This window comes from Vigna radiata, unplaced genomic scaffold (genome assembly GCF_000741045.1).
Source record: "Vigna radiata var. radiata cultivar VC1973A unplaced genomic scaffold, Vradiata_ver6 scaffold_290, whole genome shotgun sequence".
Classification (NCBI taxonomy): domain Eukaryota; kingdom Viridiplantae; phylum Streptophyta; class Magnoliopsida; order Fabales; family Fabaceae; genus Vigna; species Vigna radiata.
In genome coordinates this window covers 146,645-159,889 of record NW_014543415.1, presented here as the reverse complement: position 1 = coordinate 159,889, position 13,245 = coordinate 146,645, and the positions used below count along the sequence as shown (strand labels likewise).

The window sequence follows — 13,245 nt, the reverse complement described above, 5'->3', positions numbered from 1 at the left end:
AAATGATTTCTAGAACAAGAACTCCAAAGCTGAAAACATCAGATTTCACTGAAAATAGTCCTTCCATAGCATATTCAGGAGCCATGTATCCACTAATGGAAATCAATNGACCTTTGTTATTATCTCGTGTCAAGAAACANATAGCAAAGAATTTTATTTTACTGTAATTAAAAACTAAAATANGCATTGATAAATCNTATTGTTTTCAAAGTATTTGTCATAAGTAAACTCACTAAGTGCCCATAACTCGTTTTGTATTTGCTTGGTTCTGTCCCACTTCAAATGCCCTTGCCAATCCAAAATCGGATATTTTGGGATTCATGTCATGGTCTAATAGAACGTTGCTGGCTTTGAGATCTCTATGNATTACTCTCAGTTGAGAGTCCTCNTGAAGGTAAAACATACCTCTTGCTATTCCATTGATAATGCTTAATCTTAGTTTCCAATCGAATTGTTTTCTTCTCTCAACATCTGAGAGCACAATAAAATCATAGAGATTTGAACAACAAAACGGTGAGCTAAGCAGAAAAATAGAAAATACACCAAATGCTATGATTTAGCCATAGGAAGAGATAAAAAACCAAAAGAATCTATCATTTCCCTTTTAAGATGAGTTATAACATGATATAACTGAATTTAGTGTAATGTGCATATGAAAGAAAGAAAAATAGGGTATGACTGTGTTAGCTATTATGATCATGTTCTCATGCTCTTAGTTTTCTCACTTTACTTGGGAACCAATTCTACTTTTGTACTGTCGAATGCTGAAGAACAAATTGCAGTGAAAGCAACACTGCTACTGGGGTTAGGTGAAAACATACCAAATAGGTGAAAGTCGAGACTTTTATTCGGCAAATACTCATATACGAGTATCTTTTCATTTCCCTCTGAGCAACATGCTAAAAGTCTTACTAGGTTACGATGCCTTAATTTAGCTATAAACATTACTTCATTTTTGAACTCCTCCGAGCCTTGACCAGAAAATTCTGAGAGTCTTTTTACTGCAATTTGCGTTCCATCAGGCAGAGTTCCCTGATNAAAATTTGCAATAAAGAAAACCATATAAAAAGTTGGTAAAAATAAGGAATTTATAACTGAAACTCCAAATCATCAAAACCTTGTAAACGGAGCCGAATCCGCCTTCCCCCAATTTAGATGCTTCTGAAAAGTTATCAGTACTCTCTAGAATTGTGATTAATGGGATTCTAGGCAGGTCCGTGTTCCACATTTCCCCTGGTTGAATTTTGTGAAAAGATGGTAGAGGAAGCCGTTCTGCAGAGAGAAGATTGAGTTCATATATGAGAAAACTAGTTATATTTGACTAGAAGAAAATCAAGGAATGTGTGCTTGGAGAAGTTACATTCTCTAACTCCACCCTGCATTTTTTCTGGATAATTACCTTTTCTCACTCTTTTCCTATGCCAGAAGGAATACACGCTGAAACATAGCACAATTATTGGCCCAGTCACACTCAAGGTAATGATCAATATTTTTGACCGGTTATCACTCCCTTGTTTATCTGCGACAATATGAAAGATGAATGAGAATACAAGGTTGATTTGGTGATAAAAGGGGAAGGGACGGGGGAAGGGATATGCCGTTGGTTTGAATCCTTTCACTAACAAAAACTAATATTTGTTGATAAAAAGATNGATTCAGATTCACCTTGTACATTGGGAGCAGGAGCTGAAGGTGGTTGGGTATTAAGAAGGTAGAACATATAATCATCATACCGAATCAAACAACTTCCAGACCAAATANTCCATGCTAGTTTTTGTTCACAGCATTTGGAAAGTTCAGCTAGTATGTCCTCCAAACATTGTCTGCACACTTCATTTGTGAGATCTCTAGAGCATTGCACCACACTATACCTACTCTCAGTGGCACTCAAATTGAAGCCATCCCTATAATACAACTGGTTGGTTCCATTAGTTGCTTTTCTGATCAAACTTCTCAAAAAATCCTCACCTATCTGAATCTCTGTTATTTTCGATATGTTTTTTGTTCCGAGAACATGCCATGTTGGATATGTCATAGCTTTCCCAAAGAAGTCCTCATTTGAGTACCTTATAACGCAGTAATCATGCCATACCACAGCAGACACCCTATTGGAGCAGAGCCGATGGGCATCTCTTGCAGCAGTGGAAATACAAACTTGACAACTGTATCCAGTCAAGTCACTCCCACAATAATAGAGGCCGTACAAAGAGCTATTGTTGGAGCCTATGGTGGTGATGTTGTAACCATTGCTTGTGGCTGAATCTGAGGACATCCAGTTCAGGATTCTATCAAGGTTGGTTTGGTATGCACTGCTGAGAGTTTGTTGGGGGGTGTTATCGCAGCTACTTCCGAGGTATGTCTGTTCTTCAGCCTTTGTAATGAATGACCTGAAATTCAGCAGTAACAAGAAAGTAAAACATATCCTTTGTATTCCNATCATGAAGTACTTGTTTAATTATGTTATTTTCTACAACGATTGAAACATGTAGCAAGTTATGCATTTCACAACCAAGAGTTTCATGTGTTATTCATTCTCAATTGTCAATTTTGTTGATTGCTAAATAAAATACCATTTTTAACAGTAAATATTAAAAAAAAGATAAACATGGAATTTTAAATTCAACATGTATAAATTTCAACTAACCTAGCCAATAATTGAGGGCATGTGTGNGCAAAATTATGACTAGTTCTTATGAGTTTGAATAAGGCAGCTCTTCTGACATCAGTTACGTATCAATTTTGCTTAGAGATAACAGTATCATTAACGATAACAGAGAAAATATCCATTATATTATAAAATTATGTTGTTCCTACGTCTTAGAAATTTTTATTTTGGATTTTTAAGTAAAGTTTATTAAATCGGTTTTATGCGTGTAAAGTGCTTTTGGTCTTCATACATGTATTATATTTTAAATTTGATCTTATATATGTGGTGCATTTTTATTTGATCTTAAATGACCAAATTAAGAACATATATATATATATATATATACACACACATGTGTGGACCAAATTTAAAAATGCATTTGACACTCTCAAACTTGATGAGTTTGCAAAAGTAATAAAGTTAAAAAATTGTCTGAAATGAAATTTAAATTTATAGTGTCTATTTTCATATAGAATAAAGTTTAATNACTTGATGAGTTTGCAAAAGTAATAAAGTTAAAAAATTGTCTGAAATGAAATTTAAATTTATAGTGTCTATTTTCATATAGAATAAAGTTTAATGATTAATTAAAACAAAAATAATATTTAAGATATATATTTATAAAAGAGATAATTTTTTTTTTCTAAAACTATAATATATCATTGCTTTCATTATCTTTTTCCGAAGTAAACAGAGGGAGGTATCCCTTTTAATCCATCTATATATTTAGACATATCATAGAGTTAAAAGTAAAGATGGAGAGGGCAGGAACAAATGTTATAGGAGAGGGTCACTTATTTATTTGATCTAATTTTTAATTTCAATATTATTTTAAAGTTTTTCTATAAATGATTGAATTTTGGTTTTATCTTTAATATATACTTTTTTAACTTTTCAGAATATAATAAACTTCAATTTATTGTTATGTAGTTTTTTTTTAACTTTTACGAATATGTTGAATACAGTGAAAAACTATGTGGTGAGAAAATGTAAGAGCTCCGATGAAGATGGTTGATGTCACGTGCCTGGTTGATGTTGGGTCTATCGAGGAGGAGGTTCACGGGAAGACATCATTCTGCTTGATTCTCAAACAAGCAACTTTAGATATTTTGGCTTTGTGATGATAATTTTGTTTTATGGACTGTGGTTCTATAAGGTGGACATATAAGGGCTCATTTTGTGCGCTTTTTTGTGTGTGCAGTTTTTTCTTGGAACTGATCCATATTACGCAACAAAAGGAAGACAATTATATCGGGCATCGAACTATATTCTAAATTAAAAAGCATTGGTACGTTAAATGTTAAGATGAAATTAATCACTAACTTGATTCACCTCAGTTATAAGTACAACTTTATTGGTCACTTTTGAACAGATATATACAAATCTGTTGCGCAACCATGAAATTATCTTGGTAAAGTAATAGAGATTGTTATATCACTAATGGAAAGTTTCTTGGAACTTCTTGATGTAGGGACTTCCTCTGTGGCCGTTCTTCCAACTGAAAATGCTGGGTGCCTGGGTTTTGGAATGGCTACTGTGTCACTTGCTAGCATTACCACAACATCCGACATGGTTGGTCTATCTCTTGCATCTTCTTGAACACACAACAAACCAATCTGTATGCACCTTTCTACTTCACTTCCTATGAAGGATTTTTCCAGCATTGAATCCATCAATTCCAAACATTTTCCTTCATACCATGTTCTCAAAGCCTACACATGTATTTGTGGTTTTGTTTTTTAATATTAAGTCTTAGTTATATTAGCATTGTTGAATAATTTCACGACCGCACTTGTGTGAAGACTTACATATACAAGAAGATTTTCACCATCTGACAGGTAGAATCCACCATTCTTTCTCCCAGAAATGATTTCTAGAACAAGAACTCCAAAGCTGAAAACATCAGATTTCACTGAAAATAGTCCCTCCATAGCATATTCAGGAGCCATGTATCCACTAATAGAAATCAATAAAGCTTTGTCATTATCTCGTGTCAAGGAACATATAGGAAAGAATTTCATTGAAATACTAAAATATGCAGTGATAGATCGTATTTTTTAAAAATATTTGTTACATGTAAAACTCACTAAGTTCCCATTACTCGTTTTGTATTTGCCTGGTTCTGTCCTACTTCAAATGCCCTTGCCAATCCAAAATCTGATATTTTGGGATTCATGTCATGGTCTAATAGAACGTTACTTGCTTTGAGATCTCTATGAATTACTCTGAGTTGAGAGTCCTCATGAAGGTATAAAATACCTTTTGCTATTCCACTGATAAGGCTTGATCTTCGTTTCCAATCAAATTGTTTTCTTTTCTCAACATCTGACCACACAACAGCATTGAGATTTGAACAAAAAACAGTCAGTGAAGAAAAAATAAAAAGAAAATACACCAAATTCTATTATTAATTGCATGATATAATAATATTATATACAAGCCAGGACAACTACGTTCCAATAGTTTCCCCATTTTACTTGGGAAAAAAAAAATACTATTTTTGTACTGAAGATTGCTGGAGACAATTGCAGAAAATACAACACTGCTGCTGGAGTTATGTGAAAACATACCAAATAGGTGAAAGTCGAGACTTTTATTTGGCAAATACTCATATACAAGTATCTTTTCTTTTTCCTCCGAGCAACATGCTAAAAGTCTTACAAGGTTGCGATGCCTCAATTTAGCTATAAACATTACTTCATTGTTGAACTCCTCCGAGCCTTGACCAGAAAATTGGGAGAGTCTTTTGACTGCAATTTGCTTTCCATCAGGAAGAGTTCCCTGATAAAAGTTTGCAATAAATAAGAGTATATCGAAAGATGCTAAAAAAAAAAGAAATCTATATCAGAAACTCCTCATCTTTACAACCTTGTACACGGGGCCAAATCCACCTTCTCCTAGTTTAGATGCTTCTGAGAAGTTATCAGTACTCTGTAGAATTGTTATTAATGGGATTCTAGGCAGGTCTGGGTTCCACATTTCCTCTGATTGAATTTTATGTAATGAAGATAGAGGAAGCCCTTCTACAAAGAGAATTTTGTGAGTTCATATCTCAGCATAATAGTCTTATTTAACTAGGCGAAAATCAAGCCATGTGTGCTTGGAGAAAATTTTGTGAGTTCATATCTCAGCATAATAGTTACCTTTTCTCAGTCTTTTCCTATGGCAGAAGCAGTATAGGATGAAACATGAAATAAATATTGGCCCCACCACGCTGAAGGTAATGATCAATATTTTTGATCTGTTATTACCCCCTAGTTTATCTGTGATAAAATAAGAGATTAATGAAAAAGGGAGAAGCAAATAGATCCATTGACAAAAGCTAATATATTAATGACTGATATTTGTTTATGAAAGAAACGGATTCTGGTTGACCTTGTGCATTTGGCTCGGGAGCTGAAGGTGGTTGGTTGGCAAGAAGGTAGAACATATGATCATCATACCTTATCAAACAACTTCCAGACCAAACCATCCATGTTACTTTTTGTTCACAACATTTGGGAACTTCTGCCAGTATGTCCTCCAAACACTGTCTGCAGGCTTCATTTGTGAGATCTCTAGTGCATTGCACCACGCTATATCTACTCTCAGTGGCACTCAAATTGAAGCCTTCCTTATAGTACAACTGGTTGGTTTCATTAGTTGCTTTTCTGATCAAACTTGTCACAAAACTCTCACCTTTCTGAATCTCTGTTATATTGGATATGTTCCTTGTTCCAAGACTATGCCATATTTGGGATGTCATAGCTTTCCCAAAGAAGTCCTCATTTGAGTACCTTATAACGCAGTAATCATTCCACACCACAGCAGATACCCTATTGGGGCAGAGCTGAGGGGCTTGGTTTGCAGCAGTGGAAACACAAAATTGACAAAAGTATCCAACCGCGTCACCGCCACAATCATAGAGGCCATACACAGAGCTATTGGTGCCTATGGTGGTGTGGTTATAACCATGGCTTGTGGCTGCATCCAAGGGCATCCAGGTTAGGATTCTATCAAGGTTGGTTTGGTATGCACTGCTTAGAGTCTGCTGGGTACTGTTTACACAGTTACTTCCCAGGTTTGCTTCTTCTTCGGCCTTTGCGATGAATGATCTGAAACTCAGCAATAACAAAAAAGTAAAGCATATTGATCTCATGTTTCTTTGTATTCCTATGATGAAGTACTTGCTTAATTGTAGTATTTGCTGCAATAATTGAAACATATTGCTAGTAATGCATTTCACAGCCATGAGTTTCATGAGCTATTAATTCTAATTGTCAATTTTGATTACTAAAGTACCATTTTTTTATCCTCTGACAGTAATGTAAAACAAGATAAACTTCAAATTTGAAATTCAAGATGTATAAAATGTCAACTAACCTAGCCAATAGTTGAGGGAAAGCCATGGTAAAGTCATGACTAGTTCACTGAGAGCTTCTATCTAGCAGCCCTTCTGACATCAGGTACGTATTCAACTTTGCTTACAGTTAGAAGTATCGTTTTCACTTAAGCAAAAAACAAAGAGAATATTTTTTTTGTATTAAATTAATTAAATCGGTTTTGTACATGTAAAATGCTATTCATTTTTAATTTGGTCTTCCTATACATCTATTATATTTTATTTTTGATCCTTTAAATGACTAAGAATGTATTAGAAAAATGCTTTAAAAAATCCACCCCATGAATATTAAAAAAGAACTATTTTATAGACTTTTAAAATAAAATATAATTAAAATTAAAAAAATTATAAAATATGAAATATAAATTAAATTTTAACTTTAATCAATTTAATCTCATAAAATATAACTTAAGTTTTTATTTTAATTAAATTAAATTTAATAAAATATAAAATATATTTTAATTATAATTTTTTTTTTGTATATAATATATATTCAAAGATACTAACAATATTATATATGTACTTCACTAGTTTATAAATTAATATTAAAATATTTATTATTTATAAATAATAAATATCTATGAATATCAATTATGAGACTATCACTTCCGTCCATTTGTCTTATTTTCAGTATCCGGATTATTATAAGGTTATATACATTTTCCTATAAACGACTAAAATTTGGATATCTTTAATAAATTTTGATTCAATATTTTATAACTTTTTAACCCTTTAATCTAATAAATTTGTATTTAATTTGATCCAGAAAGTTATCTATCCAATGTATAAAAGAAATAAAAATGTTGTAACTGTATTTGTATATAATTTTACTTTAATTCTCTCAACATTTTGGTAGCAATTTTCTTTTTTATGGAAACTGTAGGAATACGATGCATGAGGCAGGAATGACAGAAATTGTAAAGAGTCCCATAATACATATAACTTGTTATAACGATAAATATTAAATAAGAATGAAAAAGAAAAAAAGTTAAACAATAAGGTCATTGAAAATATATTTTAATAACAAAATATACTAAAGAAAATATGTGTAGATAAGAAGAATAATATATAACATTAGTTGATTGAACATAAATGCGTAGAAAATTATTTGATCAATAAAAAATAATAATGACAATTGATAACTGCTAATCAAAAAAAAAAAATTCAAAGTAATCTAATTTGAGTTTATGAAGACTTCTTCATATATTTGAAGTTGTATTATGATATATGTTTCATCATCAATTATCAGTAATTTTCAATCCTCTTCTAACTGTGACTCTAGACACTGCAATATATAATTGTCTATGGGAGAAGATGAACTTTGGACATTTTGACATGTTTGAAAGATTGACATTGACTTTTATTGAGTCATCGCAAACTATACATCAACAGAAAACTCTCTTCGGTAGAATTATATTTTCTGAAGAAGTCAATGACTAAGTAGGAATCAATACTTTGGGTCCACATTTATTCTAGAAATGATTTTTGCTTTGACACGGTACCTAACTAAGAAAATGTATTATTGGACAAACTTGGACACTAATAAATGTTTCTCAACAATATCAATGTTGCACAAAATTTCAACCTTATGACATGATTTTGAAATTCAGATGAATTAATTGTATTAACAGTGAATATCATTGTACCGTATTCTTGTGTACAATATGGTCTTTTGGGCACCACTAGGCCAATTATTAAGACCGATCGACCATTCATTAGGCTGACCACCCAGTGACCAATCACAAGACTGATCGATCACCTAGGCCAACCATCTATCAGGTCGACCACCCAAGTCGACCGACTACCAGGTCAACCACTCTTCGATCACATGGTTAGATTATAAACGATAATAACTCATTAAAGTCCCTAGTGGAGGTTAAGGTGTGATTGGACTGTCATCGAGCCCAAGAAAGGTAAAAACTCATTTCAACTAGTATAAATAAAGGTCTCAGGTATAACTTCTAGACCACGATGCACAATATACATGCATTACTTGTTCCAACCGCTCGGTTACATTACTAACCTGAGCGACGGAGTGCCTTTGACAGGTACCTGCCCCTACGGCTTGGAGAAGGAGGAGGGAGAACGAACAATACAACTTGGAGTACGAAGACGACTAGGGAGCCCGTTCGACCCTCAACGAACGTGCCCCATCTTAGAGACAACAAGGAAGGCCCACCTGGTCTTAGAGACAACGAGGAAAACCTGCTCGGTCTTGAAGACAATGAGGAAGGTTCGCCCGGTCTTCAACCTGGAGTACTTTGAGTAATGTCCATCCACTTTAAGCTACGCCCGTCCGCTTCCGCTTTGAGTAACGTCTGTCCGTCTTTAAGCTACATTCATCCAGTCTTCAAGACAACCTGGAGCAACGTCCGTGCTTTGAGTAAGGGACTTCAACCCTACACCCGAAGCAATCACCATGAGTATTTAAATTAACATTCTTTGTACACAACCTCTCGTAATTTGGTATGTTATTTCTTCTCTAGAAACTAATGACAACATATGTTAATCCAAGTTGAAATAGCTCAAGATTGAAAGAGGGATGCATAATGATGTTTTGTAGTAATGAAGAATAAGTACTATCCAAATTAAAGTGATTGAATCCACAATGATCTTATATGAGTAAATAATTTGGAATTTTAATGTTAATGTTTCCATCATTTGGCTCCCCAATGATTCCATAATTCTAAGCACCCATTATTAGAATTTCCATACTCCATCCAAATTAGAGCAACTAATTTGTAGCCTCGTATTTTTTTGTTAATGTCAAAAGTTGACGATGTCTCCAAAGATGCATTATTCCTAGCATGAAACTCATCTTGTCTTGATCCTTTTATGAATTACAACAAGTATTTGTCTAAAATCTTCTTCAAATGCTATCACTTTCCCTTCAAAAGATCTATTCAAGCTATAATTGTTGAAAATACACATTGTCTTGAAATGTTCTATAAATCCTCGAAACAATTACATGCCATTAGTGTTTCACCCCAAATAAGTAAATTTCTTTTCGCAATCAATTTTTCCAATTGACATCCTTGTTTCAAATTTAATTAAAAGTCTCATCCACATTTGTCATAATAGAAAATCTTAAATGAGTGGTCTACCTCTTAGAATTAGTAAATATTGTGATGTTGAATGCAACATTAAGTATAGTTTTTCTCTTGATCTAGAATTTTTTTTGAGATAGTTATCGTCGTTTTCACTATTCATCTTCGTTCTCACCGTTCATCTTTGTCCTCGCACTCTCGATTGTGGTTTCAGGTTTGCCCGTCATTACACCTTCGATCTCGCCTTCGATCTCGTGCCTTGCGATCCTCGTGTAGGGGTCTTCATTCCACCATTTCTATCGTCGTTGTCGATCTCACCATTCATCGTCATTCTCGCACTATCATCGTCCATCTCGTCGTGGATCTCATCTTCGAACTTGCACGTCGTGTAAGTGTAAACCCTTTGTCACTGAAACTGAAATTGTTTTATTGATGTTTAAATTGATTTTAACAACAAAGTATTTTACAACAAAGTATTCATTTTATTCATTTTATAGCACTACACTATTAATTTTAATTTTCAAAAAATAAAGTGTTGCACTCCACTAATAAAAAAACCATGCTGCTACAATATTTTAAGCTCTTGTGTATTTTATTTTTTATGTTTTTGGTGAAAAAGCTTATCTTATTAAGTCTGGAAACACATCAAATTCAGTGGAAATTAATCCAAGTGCATCTTCATCAGTTAAAAGTAGAAGTAAAAATGCTTCGGGAAATCGATCTGTTATTGGATGGAAAAATGGATTTGATATTAATGGTAGTGGAAGAAAAGTGAAAATTAACTATTGTTCAAAGATTGTGAGTGGAGACATATTTAGATTTAAGCATCACCTTGCTGGAATCAGGGAGGATTCTGAACCTTGTGCTTCTATTTCAGATGAAATAAAAAATTTGATAATGAAAATAGTTAAGAATGTTTCGTCAAAAAAAAAAAGTTAAATATCATTGATGAAGACGATGAAGAAAGTGAGAGTGTTGAAGGAGGACACGAGGTATTCAATTTTAAAGGAAAACAAAAAGATGTTACTACTAGCAAAGGGGAGTCCAAGGAACTATAAATAAAATGATGAAAAAAAAGATACAAAGAAGAAGTTGATGCTCAAGTGGCTGAACTCTTTTACATTAGTGTCATTCCTTTTAGTGTACTTAGAAATCCAGCATTTGCAAATATGTGTGAAATGATTAGTAAATATGTAGTTGGATACAAACCACTATCTTATCATATCCTAATATTAGAGAGAAGTTTTTGAAACAAGATGTGAACAAAACAGATGCAATCCTTGAGCATTATAAGGAGGAATGAAAGAGAATGAATAGTTATGTCTGATGGTTGGACAAATACAAAAAGAGAATGAATAGTTAGGTCCAACTTTAACAATATCAAAAAAAGGTAAAATTTCAAACTTTCACTCATTCAAAGTTTAATTGCTTATGTGTGAAATTAATCTAATATAGCCTAATTGGTTTGTAATTATATGTAGTTATGAAGAGGTTTAGAGAATAATTGATGCTCAATGGGATAATCAACTTCATAAGCCTTTGCATGCAACTGCCTATTTTCTGAAATCTCATTTCCATTATGAACCTAACTTTAGATGTGATGATGGTGGAGAGATGAAAGAAGGATTGTATATGTGCATGAGAAGATTGGTACCAAATATGACAGAAAGAAAAAAAATTAATTTACAAATTGTTGAATTTCATTATGCTAGAGGACTTGTTGGAATGAAAGGTGCAAGGAATGCAGGAAAGAATTAAATCTTGGGAATGGTGGGAGATGTTTGGTGATGAAACTCTAGAGTTGAAGAAATTTTCTATTTGAATTCTATGTTTGACTAGTAGTTTTTCTAGATGTGAGCGTAATTGGAGCTCATTTAAAATGGTAATTTAAATTATTTTTAATTTATAATTTTCTTTATTATGTTTATATCTTTATTAAAAATATTATATTTCATTTTAGGTTCATACAAAGAAAAGGAATCGTGTGCATAAAAAAAAATGAATGCTTTAGTTTACGAGATATATAACTACATTTGAAAAGTAGACAAATTTGAAAAAATGTTGCTTTCAATTTGATAACATTGAATCAAATGATGAATGGATAATTGAAGAGACAAATGATGTTTTTGAGATTGAGCAAGTTGAAGGTGAAAATGTTCACTTAGATAGAATAACAATCGATCATGCTCTAGATGTTCTTGATCTTAATAACAACATTTGGGGACAATGAATATTCACAACATTCATCAGAGGAAGAGTTGAATGAAGATGATAACATAGATGATGATGCCATTATTAAACAATTAGAATATTAGACCTAGACACTTTGACATTCCTATTTATATTTTACAATATTTTTATGAACAGTATTTCTATGAATTTATTTATTTGAATTTATATACTTTTGTGAACTTATTTGAATTAAGATGTTATTCTTTTTTTTTTTTCATGTATAAAAGTTTAAGAATCGAGTTTACTAGACTCTCACACGTAAATTTTCAAGTTTGTGTTGAGGTGGAGCTAGTAATCATAGCCGAAAATAATAGCCTATTATGGTTGCCAACATTGAATCCATAGCAGGCTAAATCATGTAAAAGGAAAAAGAGAATTCCTTAATGAAGCACAAAATTTCAGCGAAAGCATTATCTAAAACTATTAAAAGAATATACTTATACTTATACATGTCAAATAAGGTAGTAAGATTTGGTCTTATTCCATGTGAATTGTAGCTAAAAAAAGTCCACGAAAATAATAAATAATTATATAGAAATTCTAAAATTTCAAATATATAAATAATACTTATGATTATCTAGATAAAATACATGGATATAAAAAAAATTGCAAGTAACGCTCCAAATAAAAAACGTTTTCATTGTATTTACATTATTTTATCTTTTTCATTCCGTAAACGAATTTTAAGTAGTTTTGAAAAAAAAAATATATATTATAATACATATAATGTATAATAAGTTTGAAATATAATATTTTTTTCTAAAAACAATCCCTTTTAAAGAAAAATCATTTAAATAAACACATTCAAACATTATTTTTTAAATAAACACATTGAACAATATTGTTTAAATATAATCTATTTAATTATTTAAACAATATTGCGTGTTTTCGTTTTCTACATCAGCCTAACTAAAATGATAAAACCTACAATAATTATT

The 13,245-nt window shown here is 32.2% G+C and overlaps 2 protein-coding genes across 5 annotated transcripts in view; both read right to left on the bottom strand.

Moving 5' to 3' along the window:
- Position 1: 1 nt before the first annotated feature.
- Positions 2-2,529, bottom strand: LOC106754338 (cysteine-rich receptor-like protein kinase 10; the record flags this gene model as incomplete). The annotated part of the gene is made up of 6 exons (XM_014636351.2): positions 1,666-2,529; positions 1,400-1,519; positions 1,118-1,272; positions 822-1,032; positions 234-471; positions 2-92 (listed from the first exon to the last, which is right to left on the bottom strand). Coding segments are annotated over exons 1-6 (1,590 nt in total), but the record flags the coding sequence as incomplete, so codon positions are not given.
- A 1,407-nt stretch (positions 2,530-3,936) lies between these two features.
- LOC106754336 (cysteine-rich receptor-like protein kinase 10) overlaps positions 3,937-13,245 on the bottom strand; it is a 29,124-nt gene continuing 19,815 nt past the window's right edge. Inside the window, exons 1-8 of one of the 4 annotated variants that reach the window (XM_014636350.2) lie at positions 7,010-7,097; positions 6,023-6,741; positions 5,791-5,910; positions 5,516-5,670; positions 5,218-5,428; positions 4,735-4,972; positions 4,456-4,603; positions 3,937-4,359 (exon numbers count right to left, since the gene is read on the bottom strand). In XM_014636350.2, the coding sequence (XP_014491836.1) occupies positions 4,051-4,359; positions 4,456-4,603; positions 4,735-4,972; positions 5,218-5,428; positions 5,516-5,670; positions 5,791-5,910; positions 6,023-6,741; positions 7,010-7,035 (1,926 nt within the window). In that variant the 5' untranslated portion in view covers positions 7,036-7,097 and the 3' untranslated portion in view covers positions 3,937-4,050. Of the gene's footprint in view, positions 4,360-4,455; positions 4,604-4,734; positions 4,973-5,217; positions 5,429-5,515; positions 5,671-5,790; positions 5,911-6,022; positions 6,894-7,009; positions 7,098-13,245 lie in introns of those variants that run through there. The other 3 variants (XM_014636348.2, XM_014636349.2, XM_022777919.1) reach the window with 3 other exon arrangements.